This window comes from Colias philodice, chromosome 6 (assembly GCF_061535455.1).
Source record: "Colias philodice isolate Cphi_HAF_F1 chromosome 6, ilColPhil1 Martin Lab GWU primary, whole genome shotgun sequence".
Classification (NCBI taxonomy): Eukaryota; Metazoa; Arthropoda; class Insecta; order Lepidoptera; family Pieridae; genus Colias; species Colias philodice.
In genome coordinates this window covers 10,678,306-10,704,808 of record NC_143091.1, presented here as the reverse complement: position 1 = coordinate 10,704,808, position 26,503 = coordinate 10,678,306, and the positions used below count along the sequence as shown (strand labels likewise).

The 26,503-nt window shown below is 34.1% G+C and overlaps 4 protein-coding genes and 1 long non-coding RNA gene across 6 annotated transcripts in view; 2 read left to right on the top strand and 3 right to left on the bottom strand.

Annotated features, from left to right (window-relative positions):
- Positions 1–13,035, bottom strand: part of LOC149488034 (uncharacterized) — a 58,835-nt gene extending 45,800 nt beyond the window's left edge. The window contains exons 1-2 of the long non-coding RNA XR_016315791.1: positions 12,834–13,035; positions 11,289–12,398 (exon numbers count right to left, since the gene is read on the bottom strand). This is a non-coding gene — a long non-coding RNA (uncharacterized LOC149488034). The remainder of the gene's footprint in view (positions 1–11,288; positions 12,399–12,833) is intronic.
- Positions 2,489–4,861, top strand: LOC149488036 (elongation factor 1-alpha). Its single transcript, XM_089696769.1, has 2 exons — positions 2,489–2,609; positions 3,231–4,861. Exon 2 carries the CDS (start codon positions 3,242–3,244, stop codon positions 4,631–4,633), a length of 1,392 nt encoding a protein of 463 aa, XP_089552895.1. The 5' UTR covers positions 2,489–2,609; positions 3,231–3,241; the 3' UTR covers positions 4,634–4,861.
- On the bottom strand, positions 9,733–10,308 carry LOC149488035 (uncharacterized). Its single transcript, XM_089695934.1, is given in 2 exon segments — positions 9,733–9,959; positions 9,994–10,308. Coding segments are annotated over 2 exon segments (342 nt in total). The 5' UTR covers positions 10,177–10,308; the 3' UTR covers positions 9,733–9,800.
- Positions 13,036–13,309: 274 nt separating the features above from the next.
- Positions 13,310–14,601, top strand: Ak6 (adenylate kinase isoenzyme 6). The gene is made up of 4 exons (XM_089695932.1): positions 13,310–13,480; positions 13,561–13,712; positions 13,998–14,143; positions 14,402–14,601. The coding sequence occupies exons 1-4, from the start codon at positions 13,441–13,443 to the stop codon at positions 14,589–14,591; spliced, it is 528 nt and encodes a 175-aa protein (XP_089552058.1). The 5' UTR covers positions 13,310–13,440; the 3' UTR covers positions 14,592–14,601.
- A 310-nt stretch (positions 14,602–14,911) lies between these two features.
- Positions 14,912–26,435, bottom strand: ERp60 (disulfide-isomerase A3). Of its 2 annotated transcripts, XR_016315789.1 has the most exons (10): positions 26,202–26,435; positions 25,914–26,122; positions 25,477–25,705; positions 23,700–23,810; positions 20,408–20,540; positions 19,795–19,955; positions 18,494–18,725; positions 16,245–16,382; positions 15,495–15,651; positions 14,912–15,309 (listed from the first exon to the last, which is right to left on the bottom strand). XR_016315789.1 is itself a non-coding variant. In XM_089696805.1 (9 exons), exons 1-9 carry the CDS (start codon positions 26,348–26,350, stop codon positions 15,547–15,549), a joined length of 1,467 nt encoding a protein of 488 aa, XP_089552931.1. In that variant the 5' UTR covers positions 26,351–26,434; the 3' UTR covers positions 15,489–15,546. The 2 variants fall into 2 exon arrangements, 1 of the variants encoding a protein (XP_089552931.1); XM_089696805.1 differs by lacking the exon at positions 14,912–15,309 and having other exon boundaries at positions 15,489–15,651; positions 26,202–26,434.
- Positions 26,436–26,503: the final 68 nt, after the last annotated feature.

Sequence of the window (26,503 nt, the reverse complement as noted above, 5' to 3'; positions counted from 1 at the left end):
TACTATTAAAAAATAATAGTTTTACGCTGGTTGCATAATAAAACTTAAATTATGAATTAAATAATATGTTCAATCATTTTTACCTCAAGATATTTTAAAGCACTAGCGTCCCGCCCGTGTATTCACCCGCTTTCTCTAAAACCTAATAAATTATAAAGTATTAAAAAGAAAAGTAAAACTTTTCTATCTATTAAAAAAACAGCATCAAAATCAGTTGTGTAGTTTTAAACATTAATTAAGATTATGTACATAGATACTTTTCTGTATGACACGGGAAGCGACTTTGCTTTATACTATGTAGTTATAATAAATTAAGCTAATCAATGAATTACTCTAAAAGTGTAACGAAATACTATTCCATTTATAATTTCATCCAATATGAAATACCTGCTATATCAGGGAGTAAATAAAATCTTCTCTGTATTTTTTAATATAGCAACCTTAAAGCACAACTTTAAAATTACTGAACGAAAAGAAAGGATGTGAGACCACATTGCAGTAATGTTGCTATTTAAGAATAGCCCGCATATTGAGGAGATTTAAATTTTATTGGATTCAACAATGAATAAAAACGTAAAGATAAATTATTCGTAAGTAGGTAGCTATCTTCTTAGTATAATAAAGAGAATCGCAAATATGTTGGTAAGCTCTTAACTCAAGTACGGCTGACTTATTACTTTTTTTATTCCATAAAGTTCGAGGATGGTTCTTATGGAGAAAAAACGTTAACATGTACCACGGGCGATTCCGGGGCTGACCGCTAGTTGGTATGAATTACATATTATCCGGATTCAATTTTTTCACCCCCGGTAACATGTACACCCGGCATGGAAATTAATACCCACCCCTAAAACATATTTTTTTCACGAAGCTGCGTTGCGTTGGACCGGCATAACTGTCCTGAGGGTAAAATTGCCGGAAAGGCTCGTGGCTGTATATTTTTAGCTATTCACATTATCCTGAGTCAAGTATTTTAATTTTCAAAACACCGAAAGCTACTAAATAAATAAATTAATTAATTAAAAATTAAGCTTCAGCATTTTCTCGTATAATATTATTATTTTTTTTGGTATTTACTATATACTAATATTATAAAGCTGAAGAAATTGTTTGTTTGAACGCGCTAATCTGGAGAACTACTGTGGTCCGATTTGAAAAATTTCGGTGTTGGATATCCCATTTATTGAGGAAGGCTATAATGGAAGTGTTTGGTGTAAAATTTTTGGATATTTCCCGTTTTATTTAAAAAAAGTTATTGTTGTCATTTTACTCATTAGGTAAAGTGCTTTCGATATCAGTATAAAGTTTTTTGATATGTGCGATAGTTACGGAATAATCGCCTGTGCACACTTAACGATTACACCCTGCATATCATCACGCTAGACTAACAGAAGCGGAGCCAAGTAGGTGAAACCACGGAGCGCAGCTAGGAATACGTATATTAATATGTATTTAAAAAAAAGTCGTCAGGGAAATCTCGACATGCGTTAATTTTTTTTCCTTTTACAATTTTATTAGTATAACGTGCTGGCCACGGACAATTCGCTATAGCGAAAATTCGCGCGGCGCGACTGGCGGCGCGTCTTGCGAATGAATCAAATGTATGTAAATGTACTGGGCATGCCACGCGCAGCGGCGACCAGCGAGACGACCGGCGAATTTCCCCGAGCGAATCGCGCGGCACGACTAGCGATCGAAACAAATGTATGAGTTATTACGGCGCAGGCCACGGAGTCGAGCGGCAGACGCGGCGACTACTCCCGGAGCGAACTTAATTTAAAATAGTTTGTTTTTTTTTTCGCGAAAATGGAGACGGAAGCTTTTATTGCAGAAATTCTAGCTAGACCAGCTATTTGGAAGTCTAGCCACCCGCAACATAATTTTTCATCATGCCTATATTTTTCATATTTTTGGTGGAATTCTCCGTCTGTAACACGATTTCTATTTAATTCGTGTACTCCACTATATCTTCCAAACATTAAATCTTGAGCAAAAAAGCTGCTACTCTCCAAACAACGTCGAGCTAACTTTGATAAAGCTATATCTCGTCTCCTCGTCTACACTGGTCGCGGCGGCGAACGCAACTGCCCGTGGCGTGCTTACCGCGCCGCGCGAATTGCCGCGCCGCCCGTCGCGCCGTCGGTCGCGCCGCCGGTGTCCGTGGCCAAGGTGTTAGTTTCTCTATATGTAATTAATTAATAATTTCTGTAATGCTTGGAATCACTTAAATACCCATTAATCCGTAAAATCCAATTAGTCTTATTACTACTAAGCATCCCTTCCTTACCCTTTGTAACGTGTTTTTCAACAAGAAAGTTTTGTTGAATTTCCTGTTCGAAATTATCTGATATAATTCCTTATTTCTGAAAATTCAAGTCAGTTTAAATTATTACATTATTAGTTCATTGAATTATTTTAAAATACTACTAACAGTACGATCCCTATTATATTTTTGTTCTTAATTATGATAATGATACGGGTAATTAAAAATTTATATATGACAACACACGTATCCGGAAATGACTCCTTTCCTCTTCTTCCAGCCGAGTGAAAATCCATTTCTCGTCCATTCTGTTGGAGTCTTTCTCGGATAATACACGCTATCCGTGGTGAGTGTCGGGAAAAATAGTTAAGTGCAGTGAAAATCTCCAAGTGATTATATTTCAAATCACCTAAGTATTTAAGTGTTAGTAATAATTTTATTACGTTTTGATGTAGAATAGGTTACAATTTGAAATTATTTTGTGTTTCCATTGTGATTTTGATATTATGGTGTAATTGGTATAGTTGATCAGATTCCAATTGATTTGTTGGTTTAACTAGTATTTCTCTCAACGTTTGTAGATCTGCATTTGTTTTAATTAATTAATATCTATTCTAATTTCAAAATTGTGTGTGCTTACGCGTCCGAAAAGTGACCGGCACATGTCACCACGTGGTTGTGAATCACCTTGTTTTTCCAGTTCTCAATAGAAGTATGATTTAAATTTTTGCATGATTACTGAAGTAATAAGTTTAGACAATATTTTTTACACGTTTTTTAATATTTCATTTTTCATCGTAATGGCTGACGTCCATTGTTAAAATGTCAAGATAGGGCGAGGCGGCCATGCGGCCGCCATATTGATCGCCGCGTATTCATTCACGAGTCCGACCTTGCTAAGGTCCATCACAAGTACTTAGTTTGTTTTTAAATAATTAAGTTCAACTTGATTTTTTTTCAATTTCAGACAAACCAAAAATGGGCAAGGAAAAGATTCACATTAACATTGTCGTCATTGGACACGTCGACTCCGGCAAGTCCACCACCACCGGTCACTTGATTTACAAATGCGGTGGTATCGACAAACGTACCATCGAGAAGTTCGAGAAGGAGGCCCAGGAAATGGGTAAGGGTTCCTTCAAATACGCCTGGGTGTTGGACAAACTGAAGGCTGAGCGTGAACGTGGTATCACCATCGACATCGCTCTGTGGAAGTTCGAGACCAGCAAATACTACGTCACCATCATCGACGCTCCCGGACACAGAGATTTCATCAAGAACATGATCACAGGAACCTCACAGGCCGATTGCGCCGTACTCATCGTCGCCGCCGGTACCGGTGAGTTCGAAGCTGGTATCTCAAAGAACGGACAGACCCGTGAGCACGCCCTTCTCGCCTTCACACTTGGTGTCAAGCAGCTGATTGTGGGTGTCAACAAAATGGACTCCACTGAGCCTCCCTACAGCGAGTCTCGTTTCGAGGAAATCAAGAAGGAAGTATCTTCATACATCAAGAAGATCGGTTACAACCCAGCTGCTGTCGCTTTCGTGCCCATTTCTGGATGGCATGGAGACAACATGCTGGAGCCATCCACCAAGATGCCCTGGTTCAAGGGATGGTTGGTCGAGCGTAAGGAGGGTAAGGCTGAGGGCAAATGCCTGATTGAGGCTCTCGACGCCATCCTGCCCCCTGCTCGTCCTACAGACAAGCCCCTCCGTCTGCCCCTGCAGGACGTATACAAAATCGGTGGTATCGGAACAGTGCCCGTGGGCCGTGTTGAAACTGGTGTCCTCAAGCCAGGTACCATTGTTGTCTTCGCCCCCGCTAACATCACCACTGAAGTTAAGTCCGTGGAGATGCACCACGAAGCTCTCCAAGAGGCTGTGCCCGGTGACAATGTAGGTTTCAACGTCAAGAACGTGTCCGTTAAGGAATTGCGTCGTGGTTATGTTGCTGGTGACTCAAAGAACAACCCACCCAAGGGAGCTGCCGATTTCACCGCACAAGTTATTGTATTGAACCACCCTGGTCAGATCTCCAACGGATACACACCTGTACTCGATTGCCACACAGCCCACATTGCCTGCAAATTCGCAGAAATCAAAGAAAAGGTTGACCGTCGTACTGGTAAATCCACTGAAGACAACCCTAAATCCATCAAGTCTGGTGATGCCGCTATCGTAAACCTTGTGCCCTCCAAGCCTCTGTGTGTGGAGTCCTTCCAGGAGTTCCCTCCTCTGGGACGTTTCGCTGTCCGTGACATGAGACAAACTGTGGCCGTAGGAGTCATCAAGGCTGTGAACTACAAGGAAGCTGGTGGTGGCAAGGTCACCAAGGCTGCCGAAAAGGCCACCAAGGGCAAGAAGTAGCTATCATTGTTAACAGCACAATTCTTTATCCAGCTGCGATACTTCATACACCGCAAGGTGTTCCGAAGGAAAGAAAGGCTACCGACTCATTCCTTTTCTATATTTTTTACAAGGCTTATACTGTAACATTATTTTATAATTTATAAGGTTTATTATACATATATCTGAGATATTTTGTTACGACTTCCAACTAATGTAAATTCATAGAATAAAGTAGCCTCAAAAATATTATTGTATTTTCATTGTGCATTCCTTTATAAATTCCCTTACATTGGATTCAAAATATCGACGTTTGCCAATCAATTAATTAAATTGGTATTTTAAAATCTAGTTGATTCCATATACATATTTTTAATTTTTTAACAATAATTTTTGTTATTATTAATAAAATGACTACTAATAATTTCCTATGTTAATGGTTTCTAGCCACTTACTGGCACTAGTAAGTTTATATATTGTTTTCGTTTAAAAGGTACCTAACAGCCTAATATAATGAACCTATTTCACAAAGCTATAAGTAACCTACCTATCTATAGATAAACATAATATCAAAGCCTAAGCCTAATCTAACAATGTTCAGGAGACAAGCATTTCTAAATCACTTGCCCTATGACATTTAACTTATAATCGAAAAAAAAAATAGTAGGTATTTATGAATATTGTTACACTTACCTAAGTAAATACTTTGTCTGATTTGGAAAAATGCCAATAACAAGAAAATAGTAGGTATGTAAAGGTCATTCACCTGTGTTATGAAATATTTTTTGTAAAAGTTGCAAACTAGAACACCTGTTGGATTAATATTATAAGGTACCTAAAATCTAACGTCACAGAGCAAGTACCTAGGTAGTGTCCCTTCGTCCAGCATACTCACCACAACTCACCATGGAATCCTGATATTTCATGAATGTCAAAAAACTGTTCTGAAATAGTGCTAAATAGTGCCCAAAGGAAAAAAATAGTGCTCTTGTACTTGCGAAGTTATAGCCATAGTTCGATGAGTATGCTGGACGAAGGTTTCGCCCAGCATACTCACCTCCGTCCGGAGAATCTGTATACGCTTCAAACATAATTCATACTTCAAAAAATAGTTCCCAAATAGTGCCAAACGGTGCCCAAAAAGAAAAAACAGTGCTCGAATAACTTCGGAGTTATAGGCTTCGTTCAGTGAGTATGCTGGGCGTAGGTTCTACGCCCAGCATACTCACCTCAGTGCGCGAATATCGAACGAGCTATAGGTATAATTTACGTCTCAAAAAATTGTACTTGAAATAGTGCCCAATATCAGTCCAATTTTTGCTTGACTTTTGACTTAGAAAACCATTAAATTTTAATGTAAACTTCTACATACTAACGTAAAATGGGGTACAGTCGTCGACACATGTTTTTGGACAAAAATATTAAACTTTCTAATTGTAGACTTCATGTTATTGGAAATAATTATGGTATTTTCTCACATGTCAAAAACTTTCGATTAAATGCATTATTATATATTTTATAAATAATAATAAATGAATGAAACTTTAAGCGTAAATGAAGTCTATTACTTCAATGCATTGTGTGTTTGTCTGAATAAAAACAGTCATTTGCAGCCAATAAAATTAATATCTTGAAAAATTGTAAAAAGGAAATTATACAGTTTCTTTTTGTATATATGTTGCAGGCAAAACTTATAACCAGTCAAAACTAGTACTGTGACATAGTTATACAAATTTTTAAAACTCTTTCCAATAGTTTCATCAATGAAAGGTTTAGCAATAAAAAACATTTTTAATTACTTACGTTATTTATTACTATTTAAAGGGCCAAAGTAATCAGAATTCTAGTTAACTAGTTCACAGCTTTTGTTAACATTCATAATATAATCAATGTAAATAGAAAAAATTGTAGTTTTAATATTGTATATAATATACATATAAAAAAATGTTTAGCGTCGCGGGCGCCGCGCGTCGTAAGCCCGTACGTGCATCCATACCTATTGACCGTACGTGCATCCATTACTGCCACACTATATTGAACTTTATCACATGAGGAATACAGGTCAATTCCGTAAACGTTGTGGTACCGTCCTTGATCCGGAAAATGATTATTTTGAATAATTTTGTCAGTTGTAATGTAAGCATTAATAACAGCAACTTTATTTTTCATGCATGATTTACTTCATTTGATATCTTAATCCTTCAAGCGCCGTGATCTAGACAAATATATAAAATCATTGTTCCTAGCTACCGGGGTCCCATGCGACGCGCGAAGGCTTAATCATATTATTATAAAGTATTATTAAAATAATGTGTAATTAATAATATTGCGATTCTAAAGTAAATACTCCCTTACATAGACAATATAACAAAACAAATAATTTACACAAGACAAAAATTGTTAGAAAGAAAGTTAATAATATTGTATTCGACTGTACTCAATGTAATGTATGTAGAAGTTTACAATCAAATTTAATGGTTTTCTAGGTCAAATGTCAAGCAAAAATTGGACTGATATTGGGCACTATTTCAAGCACAATTTTTTGAGACGTAAATTGTTCCTATAGCTCGTTCGATATTCGCGCACTGAGGTGAGTATGCTGGGCGTAGAACCTACGCCCAGCATACTCACTGAACGAAGCCTATAACTCCGAAGTTATTCGAGCACTGTTTTTTCTTTTTGGGCACCGTTTGGCACTATTTGGGAACTATTTTTTGAAGTATGAATTATGTTTGAAGCGTATACAGATTCTCCGGACGGAGGTGAGTATGCTGGGCGAAACCTTCGTCCAGCATACTCATCGAACTATGGCTATAACTTCGCAAGTACAAGAGCACTATTTTTTTCCTTTGGGCACTATTTAGCACTATTTCAGAACAGTTTTTTGACATTCATGAAATATCAGGATTCCATGGTGAGTTGTGGTGAGTATGCTGGACGAAGGGACACCCTAGGTAATCTATGTAGGTACCTACCTAAAATTTTCATAATATCGCATTTCAATCTAAAAAAATATTTCTACGTGTAATTTTAATGCGATCATGTTTAATGTCCTGTTAGGTACCTAGAAATTTAACTACACCCAGTTTCTACAAACTGGTTATCTTGGTCTCAAAGAAAAACACATCATATAGGAAGCTGCCATGCCGGCCGGCTTCACCGCACAAGTTTATTATGTACGATATCACCGCATTTTTGAACGTCGCGAATACGAGTGATATCGTTTTACGACAAACTGCCAAGACCTTTGTCAATCTAACCCTAATCGATAATCTATATGACAGAGTAAGTAGATAGGTAATAATATATTATATTAGGTAGGTACTTACCAAAAAATAAAATAAATTACAAAGTCGATATTTGATTGCCAATTGCCCACCCAAACAATCGCTTTCACTAGTCTCTAACGGCATTGAACTCTCAAAGCCATCATTATAGACGCCAAGCAGAGTTCATTCCTCCTGACTCCATCTTTTCGAGGACATTTCACATTATAGTTTAATCACTAATATAAATTACTAGCTGCGCTCCGCGGTTTCACCCGCGTGGCTCCGCTTCTGTTAGTCTTATCATGATGTTATAATATCGCCTTCCTCGATAAATGGGCTATCCAACACCGAAAGAATTTTTCAAATCGGACCAGTAGTTCTTGAGATTAGCGCGTCTTGAACGCGCAAACAAACAAACTCTTCAGCTTAATATTTTACTAGCTTTCCGCCCGCGGCTTCGCTCGCTTTGTCTAAAACATAATAAATTATATACTAAAACCTTCCTCTTGAATCACTCTATCTATTAAAAAAAACCGCATCAAAATCCGTTGCGTAGTTTTAAAGATTTAAGCATACATAGGGACAGAGAAAGCGACTTTGTTTTATACTATGTAGTGATAATAAAGAAAGAAAGAATATATAATATGTATAATATACGTCAAATCCACTTATTAATGCCGTTTACTTTACTCCTCATATTATTATTACACTGATACTTTCACCTTCAAGACCATCGTGCATATAGTTAGGTAGTACATTTTTCAATCGTCTACAGTATGGACATACCTATTCTGAAACACTATTTCACTGAAACTGGTTACAAATTACAATAGGTTCAATTTAATTTAAAGTAAGAACTTGTATTTTTAAAGTTAAATATTTATATTATGTAGAATTATAGAAGTATATATTATTATTTATTAGTATATACTATATTGGTCCATGATACTATATAGAATTAGATAAATCTTGTTCAAATTATCATGTGAACGTAGAGGTTAAAATTTTTTTTCAAATTTTAAAGTTCTCCATAAATTTTCCCCTGTATAGAAATTTATTCAAGTTTAAAGGTAATAATAAATTGTTACGCGTAGATAATATGTTTTATCATAAAAATCATAGAATAAAAATACTCAAGACAAAAGTTCAGCAACAATTATTTATTTTTAATCACATTTAAATTTTAAAATAATCTTTTATATTATTTTAACAATGAATAAATCGCGTAATAGGGGAATAATATATAAATCGCGTTTAAATCCGTTGAAAAGACTTTAATTTCTAAATCTTACTGATTTTCAGCTTGCTGGAAGTTTGTATGTCCAAATTGATTGGACTTGCTTTTATAAGCTAAAAACCATGAATGACTATGAGCCAATGATTCCTAGTCCCACTGTACATAATATTATTATTAGGATTAGGATATATTTGGTAATAAGAGGAGCTATGACTAGTCCATCCAATTCATAAAAATTAATACCTATGAAATGACATTAAAAAAAAAATTCTAGATACTAAAATATAATTTATTTTGAATTCTGGGCTATGCATTTATTATAAAAAGGAACTTTTGTGCTAATCCAGAATACAAGCTTTAATTCAAAGATCTTATCAGCATTCAGCTGTTTTTACTAGACAGAGTAAGTAATTTATAGTCTGATGGTTAACCATAGGTAGGTATAGGTATGCAGTTAACTGCATACCTATACCTAACCACTATAGTAGTTATCCATCATACCAACATACATATATTTAAAGTTATATATTTTGTAAAAGTATTGTGAAATGGGAGCATGTATCTATTTTTACATCTATACACAAGTAGTTTACCATAAAAATAAAAACATGGAGAAAACAATAAATCTTAATTTATTTAAGGAAGCTATACATATGTTCTACAATTAAGTATATTTATAGCATTATTCATTTAATTCCCTATTTGATTCCCTTTCTTCATTTTCAATAATTGTTTGGGCCCAAGCTTCTGCTTGTTGATATCTTTGTTTTGTAACATAGGGTTTGATCCACATCTTATTAACGACGACTACTACGCCTGCAACTGCAAGACCCATGAAGAGCTTAGCAGGTAAGTTGGACTTATGAACCCAACGCGATACTGGTGTCATTTTACTGGGAACTCGGGGTTTTTGTGGAGGGTTTCTGAGCACTTTGATTATTTTTCATATAATATTCTGCAATCAGTGGCTGCCAGATATATACGCCGCCAATTACTCCTAAAACGGTTACTAAAACTATTTGCCCGTTAGTCAGATATCTTGGTCTTCGTATTCTCATAGTATTTTCTGCCGAATATGTTATTATTATTATTTGCAGGAGTATTTTATTAAAGATTGTTGGTTTCGTAACATTATTTTATAACCTCTAAAAATCAAAATTTCAGTTTGACAAATAACAGCTGTCACTTGTCTGAAATGTCAAAGTAAAATGTAGACTAGCAAAAAAGGAACAAGTAAAAGATATGTATAATGCATTTATTACACCTTTCTAAATTTAGAAGGTCATCGAGAAATTAGAAGCTTCGGATGACATAGTCCTAAATTTAGAAACCAAATCAGATTATGACGTAGATTGTGAGTCTTAGAACCAGTGGGTGCATAAAATTGTGAATTAATTCAAGATCGATTTCCATATTATTTAAACCCTCGAGATAGTTTAATACTTCCTATTTATTATAATAAAAAAAAGATTAGGTAATAAGGAAATTCGTATTATTATGTTTAATGTAGTTTTTTAATATCCATCCCCGCTGATAAAAAATATTGAACTACGTATACCTAATGAGGCAAATGTTTAGTGAATAAAGCGAAATTACACCATCCCGAATGCGTTTCCATGTAGGCATCTAAATGATCTTTATTATATGATTTGGTTTCACAATTTAGGACAGTGTGAGCAGCTTTTAATTTCTTCTAAATTTATAGTCTGTCCACTATAAGAATTGCTTTTTGACAGCTCGACGGGTGATACCAGAAGTGATGTTCAAAAGATTATCGATTGTGATACCATTTCAATTATAAATTCAAAATATTATCATAAATCGAATCAGGTACGTAAATAATAATTACGACGTAAACGTACTAATAAGATATGTAATAATAAGACCACATATCTATGCATTGTATGTTAAAACTAAACTAAACTAATATTTTATTATTTATTGGTTTCTATCTTACAATTTGGTTGTCTTTACGTTTAAATTATAGAAGAGTTTTTCTGTATCGGATATATTTTACAGAGTATTTCTATCGATTATTTTAATCTATCGACCCATCATTGAATAATTCTGTGTAGGCATCACTAAGTGGGCGGGACCTGTCCATGAAGTACGATAATTATTTGTATGACATTTTAACATAGACAATAGACAATTATACATAGGCGTGAACTCAGAGGAATAAACCTATAGAGTACTTGTATCGAGCGTATACAATTTACATATATTTGTTTCTCTCTATCTAAAGAAAACGTCGTATGAAAGAATGAGATAGCTATAGACTACAAGCTACGTTTCAACATAGTCATGGCACCATTTTTACTATAGGTACGTATTTAGATAGATAGAACGTGATAGTGATGGGATGTGCTTCAATCGATAAAATCGTGAATGCATTTTGCATTTACGGTTTCGTGAAATAATAAATAATAAAAAAAAAAAACAAAATTAATCATAAATTTCAGTTGAATACATTATTTGTTTAATCCTACGAATATAATAAATGCGAAATTATGCGAGAATGGATAACTTTCTCTTTCACTGCTGAACCGATTACAATGAAATTTTGTACATACACACATAGGATAGGTTTTATACCGGAAATCCCACGTGAACGGGAACTGTGCGGGATTTTCTTTAAAAACGCGGGCGGAAAGCTAGTATATTTTAAAATAAATTTTAAAACTTGAAATGTAACTAATTTAAAATAAAGATCAATAAAGTTAAAGGAGTGAGGAGAAAGGCACAGTCAGCATGAATTTTAACAAGTTCATAAAAGGACAGTCTTAAAGAAAACATTTTCCTTACATCCTACTAATAAAGCGAAAGTTTGTGAGGATGGATGTTTGTTACTCTGTCACGCGAATACTACTAAACCGATTACAATGAAATTTGGAAAAATTACTTTTGATCCCGTAAATCCCACAGGAATGGGAACTATGCGGGTTTTTCTTTGAAAACGCATGTATATTAAGTATGTATTTCAATAGTAGTTTCTCATCTATGAGAACTGTCATTTAATCAACCGTTTAATTTTCACATAGTTACACATTTAAAGTAAATGTGTAAAAAAAAATCCAAATAAAAATTCACTCACACACAAATGTATTTATTATCTAAAGGAACAAAAAAAACGTAAGCGTAAGATTGCACAATTCTTCTAGAGTATCCATCTTGATAACACGCAGGCTCGAAATGCAGTGAACACAATCTAGCAAATTTCGACGGCTTCCAATCTACACGTCTCATGTTTTATATCCATTTTTTATTTAGCTCTGGAAATCTAAAACAAAATGAATTTATTAATAATCTAAAAGAGAAACAACAAACTAAACAGATAAGTCAAATAAAACAACTACGTGGTATTTTTTATTTTCCTGCTGTAGAAAATTTACATCTATTATTTGCTACAACAACTACTGCATATAAATCTGATATAAGAAACAAAATAAATAAATCAACGTTAATATGAAATAGATTTTTTGTCATAAATCGATAATATACGCTAGATGTGTTACAACACTACGGTGGTAAACAAAATGCCAAACGTGATAATATTGTGACATTTTTTAAAAATTATTTAATTCTTTTGCATTCCACAACCCCATAAAGTGGGTAAATGTTACAGTTACAACATAAACTTATAAAAAAGCGCTTGATAAAACCTTCAAATAGGGTTAGAACATAAATATTTATCAATTTGCTGAAAATCACTTACCGATGGAAAGATATTTTTTCATTGTTTTCATCCAAAACTCCCATTCGACTAGTAATAGCCGGTAGCTAAACATACAATAGTCATTTTAGCACACTGACAAATAAAAAGAAACACTATAAACTTTATATTTTCTAAATATTTCGTTAAAAACACTTGACGCACTGAGCCCACCAGCTGGTTGGAAAACAAACTGACTGCCGGCGCGCTACGTTTGAAGACAGTGCGGATACTCTATCGCTATCTCAATCTGACTTATGCTGTTATTGACTAAGAGTAAGTAGATTAGAAAATATGTATTTTGTTCTGTCTCAATATAAGAACTCTATAGGTTTATTCCTCTGAGGGCGTGAACTCAGAGGAATGGCGTGAAGCTGTCAAAAAGCAAATAATATAATGGACAGAGTATAGTAAGGTGTAATTATTGCAATATTGATAACTCTGGTCTCCCGTCTCTGTGATTGTCTGTGTCATTTTGAGTTTTGACACTTGACAATAATTAATTCTTAAAATTCGATAAAGTGTTTATTTAGTGCTTTTTCTGAAATTTTATCCATATATAAATTTTATCACTGTGTTTATATTCGAGACTGTAAAGAAAAAGGACAAAATGAATCTAAAACGAAGTTTACCCAATATATTGATAACAGGTACATGTTTAGAGGTTATGTTTATATTGTTTCACTACGCATGGAAAACATATTTTAATGTCGAATTTAAATATAAATAGGAACCCCTGGAGTTGGAAAGTCAACCATTAGCAGAAAATTAGCAGACCGTGTAAAATTTGCGTGGCGGGAGGTGTCCAAGTTGGCCGAGGAACACAACTGTTTAGATGAATTTGATCCGGAATACCAATGCCCTTTCCTTAATGAAGATAAAGTAAGTTTGGATAAAATTTATAAATACATACTTACATAAACTACAATAAAAATAATTTAATTTTCCAAAATTTTCAACTTTGCAACCTTTTCAAAATATATACATGTTGTTATACAGTATGTACTTAATTCTGCGGTCTGCCTTTTGAAAGTACTTATTACGTATTTGCACAGCACAGTTTTGTGGTATAATAACGGAGTGAACAGACTACTACACACACTATGTCACTATGACTTCGCTAAATATTTTGTTCCAATTTTACATATCTTTTTTTCTTATTTAAAGCTGCTGGATGTCATGGAAGGAATGATGGCGAAAGGTGGTAACATTGTGGATTACCATGGTTGTGAATTCTTTCCAGAGAGATGGTTTGATGGTGTCTTTGTTATCAGGACGAACAATACAACATTGTTTGACCGATTATCTCAAAGGTAAATATTTGAAGTCAATTAAACAGATTAATTTTTTTTTGGTATTGTTATTGTATCTATTAAGTACCTAGCCTACTATACTAAAATTAATTGCCTCCTGTAGGGTTCTAATCAGTTTTGAAGTTATTATAATATGTTTTAAGCTATTTCTAAACAAATTATGAAGTTAAATGTTTTCTCTGTATTTTCTAATTTTATGTTGAAAATAAATCCAAGAATGAATCATTCAAGTACTATATAAAAAATTGTATTTTTTAGGGGGTACACAGGCAAAAAATTAGAGGACAATATACAGTGTGAAATTTTTGAGACTTTACTAGAAGAAGCGCAGTCATCGTATAAGCCAGAAATCATTGTAGAGCTTAGGAATGACACTGAAGAACAGTTGCAAAGCAATGTCAATGCTATAGTGGAATGGATTGAAAGATGGAAGGAAGAAAATATATAATTTAAGAATATTCTGGTTGTTTTATTCCTGTCTTTTTGAATTATTGATCATATTATTAAAAATTGTTAAACAGTCCTCCACACATTAAAAACTGAATTAACTAATAGAGATGCTAGTAGCTATAAATATAATATATACCTGCAGATTATTGTCTTTTTAAAATTTATGTAATCATCATTCTCTTTTAATAGATAAATAAATATTTAATTGTTACCAAGTGGATAATGTTTGGAAGTGGGCATATATTATAGTAAGTATGTACTCAGTTTGACTAGTTGGAATATCTATATAAGTACTACATTTAAAATAAAACAACCACATATAAATAACCTATTTATTATTCACTGACAAATATAAGAAATGCATTAAAAATTACTTTACTGTATTTGACATTATTGAGTTTTACCTATACAATATTTCAATTTGCGACAGAGCTTATGGGCCCTCTTCACAATGGGCAGCGTTGGGCGAGTAGAGGCAATCACGATAGCGTAGAGGGCCTAAATGTCTATGATCGGCCATTATTGTACATGTTTATTCAATCGCGACAAACATCGACGATCATTTGTTGGACCAACACTGCCCATTATCAAGAGGGTCCATTAGGTAAATACTCAATAATTGCTTAGACTACCTCTCATATAGTATTCAGGGGATGGAATGTGGACTAAATGCTATATGAGAGCAAACTGGATACATCCCACCACTTTCTGTTAAGGCCAAGAAGCTTATATCTAATACACTGGAGATTGCACTATGACCTACCACCACCACCTAACTTGGCAAGTTGGTGTAAAAGGGATAAAAAAACATACAGGTGTCATTCAACGTCATATTTTCTTGTTACAAGTTAATGGTCATAGTGCAATCTCCAGTGTATTAGATATAAGCTTCTTGGTTAAGGCGCATTCACACACACATTCGCTCGCAGATCTTCAAGTATTGCTTCACAACTCTACAGCTCGTCCTTCTTGGCGTTGCCCTTTCTGTCCCAGCCCTTAAGCTCGCTACTGGACTGTTCTGCAACGTACTTCAAGAAGTCCTCGATACCACGACCACCCTGTAATGGAACAAAGATTTTGCTAACTTTCCATTTATTTATGTTAAAAAAAAGATTAGTCGTAATTTAATATTTAGTTTTGTAGCATTCAAATGTTTTGTCAATGAAAAATTTTTAATGAATAAATAAAATTTCTTAGTAACAAATATTTGAATGCTATAAAACATCAAGATTAGTGCTAAATTCTCATTAAATTAAGCGTCAAAAGAAAAAAACAAAATATTATTAACCGTGAAACAGTTAGTTTTATCAATTCAATTCCAAGATTGACATGTTAACATGATAAAATTAATATAGTTTTCATTTTATTTATAAACTAGCGGTCCGTCCCGGCTTCGCCCGTGGTACATATTTCGCAATAAAAGGTAGCCTATGTTCTTTCTCAGGGTCTAAAGATTGTTTGTGCCAAATTTCATCAAAATCGGTCCAGTAGTTTATGCGTGAAAACCATACATACATACATACAAACCTTTCCTCTGTATAATATTAGTATAGATTATTAAACATAAAATAACTCATTTAAAAATCTATTCCAAAAGGTACTCCCATTTATATTGTACATTAGTTCTGTCATAAAAGCAATCAAAACTTACATTGTATCTAACTGGTCGCTTATTAGCATCCTTGGGCTTCCAGTAGATGGTGGGGAATCCGGAGACATCGTACAGTGACTTGGGCCAGTCGTTGGCTGTCGCGTCGATCTTCACAATGTCTACCTCTTCGTCTTTCAGCTGAATAAGAAATAATAGTTATAAAAATATGTTTAAATTATAACCAAATTAAATAAAAAAATGGTATTTAATAAACTATAAATGACTAGCGGTCCGCCCCGGCTTCGCCCGTGGAACATATTTACGTTTTCTCTACATAAGAACCATCCTCGTACTTCAAGGAATATAATAGAAAAGAATTATCGAAATCGGTTCAGCCGTTCACACGTGATGCCGTGACAACGCGAAACGGGTGCAGACCCGCCGCCTTTTTATAGCTCCCGCCGCGAAGCGCGTCGAACGCGGCAACTGATACACAAAAATAATCCTTATGGCATGATTCTGTATTCACGCGCGATGACTTATAGCGTATTTCATATATAACTTTGGTGTTTCTACACCGATTTACATGATTCTTTTACTATAACCTGCCCAGGAGTATGAAAAATAATTGTGCCAAATTTGGTTAAAATCCGTCGTGTAGTTTCTGTTTCTATAGCGAATATACAGACAGACAGACAGACAAAAATTTTACTGATTGCATTTTTGGCATCAGTAGCGATCCCTTATCACCCCTTCATAGTTTTTTTTTAAATATATTTCATGTACAGAATTGGCCTCTCTACAGATTTATTATAAGTATAGATTACTTCGTAGAAATAGCAGAAATAATACAAACATTTCAACATTCAACATATTTTTTAATAATAAGAATTTGAACACAATAAATCAGCGACGAAGGTTCATCAAATCTTTAAAGAATAAGCGATGATAGCTATAAATGTTGCTAAATACTAAACTAAAATGACTGAATGTGTCCCAACAAAAACACACAAAAAAAGAGCGTGTGTTCCTTCCGAGCACAAGTTTCAGAAGTGAAACTTCTTTGCAAAATTCAAATATACCAAAATCGTCGCCTTACTCCATGACGTGACCTTGAAATTATACTCTCAACACGCCTGAAGAAGTTTGACTTCAAAAAATAGTAAAAACTAGATTTCCGCCCGCGGCTTCGCCCGCGTTTTCAAAGGAAAACCCGCATAGTTCCCGTTCCATTGGGATTTCCGGGATAAAACCTATCCTATGTGTTAATCCAAGTTACCCTCTATATGTGTGCTAAATTTCATTGTAATTGAACCGTCAGTAGTTTATACGTGAAAGAGTAACAAACATCCATACATCCATGCTTACAAACTTTCGCCTTTATAATAGTACTAGCGACCCGCCCCGGCTTCGCACGGGTGCAATGCTGATACTAAATACACTACAGAAAAACTGTGAACGTTGTATATAAAAACATCTCTATGATAAAAACATAGCGGCCCGCTCCGGCTTCGCACGGGTATAAAATAGATAGCCGGGCGGCCGGTATCGCCGCAAACGCTACGTCCCGCAATTTTTAAATCTGTAATATCTTCGAAAATATTCACTTAAATCATACGGTGTAAAGGGCCATATAGATCTATATTAAATGATAGATGTATTCAAGGTATTTAATTTGTTAAGGATTAATGCTGTATTGGTTAAAATCGCATCGAAAATTAGCCATTATTTGTCGCAAAAAGTAAATGACAAAAAAAAGTAATTGTGGGTTATCCATAAGAGATAGACATATACCATCGCGGACTTTTCTGTTGACCTTTTCAATGTGTACAATACTTAGTACATTATTTTGATAAAACTCGTAGGGTTCAGCCTGCGTTTGCAATGTAAGCGGAAAAAATGTAATTATTTACGACATCACATTAGAAACCTCAAAAATAACAGTACTTCTCCACTATTTAATGGATGTTATTATACATATAAACCTTCCTCTTGAATCACTCTATCTATTAAAAAAACCGCATGAAAATCCGTTGCGTAGTTTCAAAGATTTAAGCGTACAAAGGGACATAGGGACATAGGGACAGGGAAAGCGACTTTGTTTTATACTATGTAGTGACTAGAGGTCTGCCCCGGCTTCGCCTGTGGTACATATTTCGCAATATAGGGTAGCCTATGTTCTTTCTCAGGGTCTAAAGATTATCTGTGCCAAATTTCATCAAAATCGGTCCAGTAGTTTATGCGTGAAAACCATACATACATACAAACATTTCCTCTTTATAATATTATTATAGATTAAGATAAGTCACCTTGTCACCAAGTTCCTCCCACACTGGAGCGAGTTTCTGACAATGTCCACACCAAGGTGCGTAGAACTCAACGAGGGCATCCCGTCCACTGTCCGTGACCAGCTCCTTGAAGTTCTTGCCCACAGCCACCTTCACGGGACCAGAGTTGTCTTCGGGAACAGCTTCAGACTTGATGAACGGCTCCAACTTGCCAGCGAGGAGGTCCTTGCTGAACGCCAGGAGGTTCTCAATGCTGGAATGATCAGTATTTGTTAATATTGGTAAAAAAAAAGACGGGTTGCACTCCGGGAGTGCCGGCAGAAGTGAAAACTTGATTATTAACGTTAGTGCTCAACGCCGCTAAAGAAGTTTTCACTTCAAAAAATATTAAATATTATCTTTATCTCACTGTGGTAAAAAATAGTAATTAAAAAAAATCAAATGTTTACTGACATAAAATCATTCAGTATATGTATATAATCGAGATAATTTTTATGGAATAGAATATAGGACTAATAATAATTTTACGTAATTGACTATAATCGCATTACAATAACTTTTGAAGTAGTAACCAAACAACAAAACTGAGTTATTACTAATTTATCACTTTTAATTAATATCACATAAACAATCCTTTCAAAAGCAAGCAGTAATGAAATTTCAATGTTGCATACCAAATAATCAACATGCAAATAGAAATAAATTGTGGAGTAGATTAGAATACTGATAAGGTGGCAAAGTAATAAATGTACATTTTATGAGTTGGCAACAAAAAAGGTAGGTATTTAAAAACATTATGTTACAGTTATGCTTGCTTCAAAAATGCAATTCAGCTAATGTCTATATATTTTACGTTGCTACCACAAATAGATTAGAAACAAATTCATACTAATAAAAATGCGGCAATAATTCATATCACTACTTGAAAAAAACGTTTTAGCAAAAATCAAATCCTATAGTTGAAATAGAGAGGACAGTTTCAGTTATGCTTACATAAATTTCATTTTTCCAAATACATATATGAAAGACAAAGTATGGTTGTTGTTTTTATTGTTTCTCATCATTTTTTATATAAATACCTGAGACATATTATGACGAATATCACGTTGTTAAATATTTATGTTAAATTTAAAATGGGAAGGAAGATCACGCGTAAATTCATGTACCCAAAGGGGAAAAAATAGTATTAATACTACATATTACGAAAACTAAAAAAAAAATCTCATCTAAACATGTCGTAATCTTGGCTTTAGCTTTAGTCTTTCACTACCTTAAACCACACACAAAAAAAAACAGAAGTTTCAACAACAAAAACATCTTACCTAAACTCAGTGCTCATAACGAATTTGTTGCCATCAGCATCTCTACCAGCGACGACTGGCTTGTCACCCTTCGCGAAATCAATGCCATAGTCATTCAGTTCGTGCGTAAAGTCGTCCTTGTCGGATACTGCGAATGTAACCTCGTCCATTTCTTTGGCGACCTGCGAATATGGGAATTATTAATTATTTTGACCACTTTAATAAAACCGGCCAAGTGCGAGTCGGACTAAAGATGGTTCAATTGGAAGCATTCATTATTATTTTATATTTCTCTGGTTGTATAGATCTCTATAAAATTGAATCCTACTCCTAAAATTCTCATATTTAATGTTTAATCTGAAAGAAATGGGGCTAAATCACTGTTATGGAAGTGAAAACTTCCTTAGCGGCGTTGGGTATAAAATCAAACTCACGTCAGGACACGTGACTTGATCGAAAAAGCGTAAGACGGATGGATATCAAACATGCTCAACGTTAATAATCAAGTTTTCACTTCTGCCGGCACTCCCGGAGTGCAACCCATCTTTTTTTTATCAGGATGATGAACATTGAACATACGATGATTTGCATTTAACTTCTCAAACATTACTTTAAATCCAATATATTCACACACCTTAAGCACTCTGTTCCTCCAGTAGTTTGTTCCCTTGGGGTTCTTAACGTAGTCCACATCGAAGTAAGCAACCACCAGGGGGTCGGTGAAGTCGCGCATGTTGTCCTTTAGACGGATACCGACAAGGCCGTGGCTAAATAATTATAAAAGATTTAATATTTACATAATAAAATAAAAAAAATAAAAAATTTTGATAGTAATATTTTTTACATATTTTGAGCTATTATGCATGATTCTTGTTATAAAAGACGTCAGAAGGAAGGCAGCATGCGTATATCAACAAGATGATTCTGTAGCACACATCGCATTCTTTTCATCATAGTCTGTTCAATAAAATATATCTCATGACAATTTTTTTTTCAGAGAAAATTTCAAATGATTAAATGATTGTCAAAGTTAAATGATTTTTTTTTGGAAATGGATACATTCACTGTTTGTATTGGTCATTGATATAATTGAAAATTATGTATGCTATATTAGGCCAGTAGAAATCGACACTAAAAAACCCTAAATTCGCAAAGCACGATGTAGATTTGAATTTTTGGTATGTTGTTTGGATCAGTTAGGGTGATGTAAATCCCAATTTGCAACTTCGAAAAAGTTGTGCTCGCTGCGCACCACGTGATAAACTGCGAAAATTTTGGACTTTTTTCACTTTTTGCTCTAAAAGTCATAAACTATGCGTTTCCGACAAGTATGATTCAGTACATAAATTAAGGTTATTAAATTTGCAACAATTTAAGCCTAACCGCAGCTCTCTAAACCTTATAACGACTAAACTGTGGCCATTCGAAGATGGTTCATTTTTCCGGAAATATTGAAATTTTTAGTTTTGCTCCCGTTTGAAGCAAAATATTGGCAAAAACCGCTCGTTCTATGAGAAGTTCGTATAATAAAGTTGTAGTGCATTTAATTTTCTTTCATAAGAGCATAGAACAAAGTCTGTGAGACAAATAGTTCACTCACAATATCTGAAAAACAAAAAGAAGGTAGAAATAGATTTTTAAAGAATTGAAACTGAGGGCATATAAAATCATAAAAAGGATAATACTTTTTCATTTGCAGGATAGGTAATTAACAAAATTACAAAGATAATTAAATTTGCAACAATTTAAGCCTAACCGCAGCTCTCTAAACCTTATAACAACTAAGCTGTGGCCTTTCAAAGATAGTCAGTTTTTCCCGAAATTTTCAAATTTTTAGTTTTGCTCCCGTTTGAACCAAAATATTGGCAAAACCGCTCGTTCTATGAGAAGGTCATAAAATAAAGTTGTAGAAAATTTAATTTTGTTAATTACCTATCCTGCAAATGAAAAAGTATTATCCTTTTTATGGTTTTATATGCCCTCAGTTTCAATTCTTTAAAAATCTATTTCTACCTTCTTTTTGTTTTTCAGATATTGTGAGTGAACTATTTGTCTCACAGACTTTGTTCTATGCTCTAATGAAAGAAAATTAAATGCACTACAACTTTATTATACGACTTTCTCATAGAACGAGCGGTTTTTGCCAATATTTTGGTTCAAACGGGAGCAAAACTAAAAATTTGAAATTTTCGGGAAAAACTGACTATCTTTGAAAGGCCACAGCTTAGTTGTTATAAGGTTTAGAGAGCTGCGGTTTGGCTTAAATTGTTGCAAATTTAATTAGCTTTGTAATTTTGTTAATTACCTATACTGCAAATGAAAAAGTATTATCCTTTTTATGATTTTATATGCCCTCAGTTTCAATTCTTTAAAAATCTATTTCTACCTTCTTTTTGTTTTTCAGATATTGTGAGTGAACTATTTGTCTCACAGACTTTGTTCTATGCTCTTATGAAAGAAAATTAAATGCACTACAACTTTATTATACGACCTTCTCATAGAACGAGCGGTTTTTGCCAATATTTTGCTTCAAACGGGAGCAAAACTAAAAATTTCAATATTTCGGAAAAAATGAACCATCTTCGAATGGCCACAGTTTAGTCGCTATAAGATTTAGAGAGCTTTAATTACGCTTAAATTGTTGCAAATTTAATAACCTTAATTTATGTACTGAATGATACTTGTCGGAAACGCATAGTTTATGACTATTAGAGCAAAAAGTGAAAAAAGTCCAAAATTTTCGCAGTTTATTATTTGCGTATAATCTTTTTTCCTACTTTCCCAAATTTTGTAATTTTGTTAATTACCTATCCTGCAAATGAAAAAGTATTATTCTTTTTATGATTTTATATGCTCTCAGTTTCAATTCTTTAAAAATCTATTTCTACCTTCTTTTTGTTTTTCAGATATTGTGTGTGAAATATTTGTCTCACAGACTTTGTTCTATGCTCTTATGAAAGAAAATTAAATGCACTACAACTTTATTATACGAACTTCTCATAGAACGAGCGGTTTTTGCCAATATTTTGCTTCAAACGGGAGCAAAACTAAAAATTTCAATATTTCCGGAAAAATGAACCATCTTCGAATGGCCACAGTTTAGTCCTTATAAGGTTTAGAGAGCTGCGGTTAGGCTTAAATTGTTGCAAATTTAATAACCTTAATTTATGTACTGAATCATACTTGTCGGAAACGCATAGTTTATGACTTTTAGAGCAAAAAGTGAAAAAAGTCCAAAATTTTCGCAGTTTATCACGTAGTGCGCAGCGAGCACAACTTTTTCGAAGTTGCAAATTGGGATTTACATCACCCTAACTGATCCAAACAACATACCAAAAATTCAAATCTACATCGTGCTTTGCGAATTTAATGTTAATTTCCACTGGCCTATATCATTAACCTTTAGCTTTATTATAAGTTGCATCTATCAACACAACAAACGAACATTCAAATACAATAAGCTTTTCGTCTCCATATATAATATCAGTCAATACAAATAAATGATCATATCCCGTGTTGTTGCATCCCAATAAAATTAATGTGCAATAAAATCTCTCGACTTTAGAAGGGTCTGCCCCAGAACTCGCGATCGCCAAGGGCTGCCTTATTATATTATTAATCTGTGATAAATAATATTATATTCTAATTCTTATCAATATTGTTGGACACTTGACGAAGTGGGCGCGGGTCAGCTAGTTAACAATATATTAGACTGACTTTTCAAAGAAAAACCTATATAGTTCCTGTGGGATTTCCGGATAAAAGTAGCCTACGTCTCATTCTGGGTCTTCAGCTACCTACATACTAAATTTCATTGTAATTGTTTCAATAGTATTTGCGTGAAAGAGTAACAAACACCCATACATCCATCCTCACAAACTTTCGCATTTATAACATTAGTAGGAAGGATATGTCCAAATACTTACAAGTTTTCCTTGATGAAGCCCTTCAGGGAGTCAGGCTCGCCATTGTATACAACTGAGGATTCTTCGAATTTGTTCTGCAGGCGTTTTGGACGGTACAGTACCACATTATCCCTGTTAAAGATGAATGAATAAATAATCAATAAAATTACTTAATTAATATAATAAAGTAACTATTAACCTATATGTTTATATAAGAAAAAGTCGCAAACATTTTTAGTATTTTTAGAATCTTTCTGGTTGCAGCTGCGACAAGCTAGTAAACAAATTAAAAAAAAAGCTCGATTTTCACTACAATTCAGATTTTTTGTATTGTATTGAATGTAATTATCACGCGATTTATTTATTGTACCTAACATTTACAATATCAAATCTATTATAGAATTTAACTTCAACATATTAAAAGGTATGATATGAAAAAAAAAATATTTCTATAGGTAATGTAAACTGTTGAAGGCCATTGATTTTATGCTTTTAAATTGTTGTGTATAGGAATGTTGATAAGTTATCAGTATACACCATTTAAAAGTCATAAATATATAAATATGGCAGGAAGTTTCCATCTATATTATATTGGTATAAGTGAAAAAAAATATGTATGGCACTCGAGGACTGCAACGGTAAAGCTATTGCATAGCATCGCATCGCTGTGCCGGTTGGAGTGGGGGGGGGGGGGTGTTAGAGCTAGTGCACACGAGCAACTTTGTCTCCGCAACTATTTTGTCTCTCCACCCATGGGCTAGTATGAAAGTGCGCGCACGTAGCGACTCAACTCCCCATACAAATTGATGGGAGAGACAAAATAGTTGCGGAGACAAAGTTGCTCGTGCGCGCTAGCTCTTAGGTTTTTTCGTTACGGAATTTTTACATTCGGTCGCCGGACTCAAAGTCTGAGATAAATGCTATGCAATTGCTTAAAAATATTATGAACAAGAATACAAAGTTAATTTTTAAATCATATCAAACGAAACGCTCTTCTACACTAAAAGCTCAATAAGTACTTGAGTCATGAATGCTTTTATTAGATTGTGGGTGTATAATAATCACATTAATCAATAGATATGAGACTGATTAAATCTTTGATTGAAAGATAAGATTAAATTGATTTTCATGTAAACTCATAGTCTAATTTCATTGTGAGGTATTTCACAAATTATATATTAAATACTATTAGATATTAAATTATAAATCAAAGAAAATTCGGAATATATAAAAAAGAACTTAAATCAGACAGAAAATATAAAAACAAAATTTAAAAGGAGTTTATAAAACAATTCTGAAACGAAACAAGATTTAAAAACATAATTAACATATTCTACACACTTGTAGCAATACAAATTATCATAATACTGATAAATAGCTGTTTAAAGTTTAAAAATGAAATGTTATTTTACTTATTTGTACAACTGACTTTCTGTATATGTGTTTTAACATAAAATGACTTGCTAAGTAACTATTACCAAATTCTGGGCAGCTCAATATAGCAAATTTTTAATTGGAATTATAGTATGGTCGGTGCTATAAAAAATATGTTGGCTATTTTAAAATAAATAATTTGTAAACTAAAAGTAATTGCTCAAAAAAAGCTATTATGTGCTTCTTCTACAATATAACTTTCTTAGCATGCATGATAGATAGCAAAAAAATATGTATTCATGTTTGTTGTTACTATGTTATGTACCTAAGTTAACGATTAAATTAGATATTACAATCCTCTGTGTAAGCCCACAGCTATCTTATATTCTCAGTTATTAAAACATCATGAAATTAAGATACTCACTTAAATCCAGCCTTGTCAAGGACCTCCTTGGCTGATGAGTGACCAAAGGTAATTTCTTCACGCATCTTGTCTGCCGTTTTCAAGAACTCGCCCTTCAGGTCTGATTCCTTCTCGAAGAAACCAACAACAACAACTTCATCCTTGTTGAGGAAATCTTCAAAGTTGGCGACTGTAAGCAGTTCCTTGGAGCTGGGGCCAACTTGGGCGCGCATGTACTTGACAATACCATCTAGGGAAGAAATAATATGTTATGTTAAGAATTAATGTATTATTATAAACTTGATTAACCAATTGAGTTATAAATGGACTTTTAATGTTATTAATGAGTTTATTTCTATAATCATATTATTTAATTGTAGTGTGGTAATAATATACCGGCTTTATTACTAAAATGATATAAGTACTAGATAAGAAATAACAATTTAAAGGAAACTTACTCGATTCCCTGGGTCCATTGTATTCCTGTGATAGTTCTCCTTTGCGGAAGATCTTCAAAGTGGGGTATCCAGATACAGAGTACTTTTCACAGAGGGTCTTACCACCTTCAGTACAGTCCACCTTAGCTAGGGCTACTGGAGGATCGTCGTTTTTAAGAATGCCGGCCGCAAGAGCGTATTCCGGTTTTAAGCGTTTGCAATGACCGCACCTGAATCATATAAAATAAAGTTAATTTTTTTGTTACTTTCTCGAAGTTCATGGGGGTCAATAATCTCTCCTCAACTTACCATGGTGCGTAAAACATGACGAGAGCGGTGTCATGCTGAGAAATCGCACTATCAAAATCTCCGTCAGTAAGTTCTAGTACGTCTTCTTCTGAGGCCTTACATAAATAAATTACACTTAACAGTAAAACTAACTTAAGTGACCCTATCATTTTTGCGTGCTTCACGATATCTCTCGGCGACAAAGTGAAGCTAAGTTGAGAGAGGACAAGGACCGGAAAAATACACGTATGATGCAGCAGATGACATTAGCCGGCACAGCGTTGTCGACTTTTGATTGGTTGATTATGGAAGCGTTCATTAAA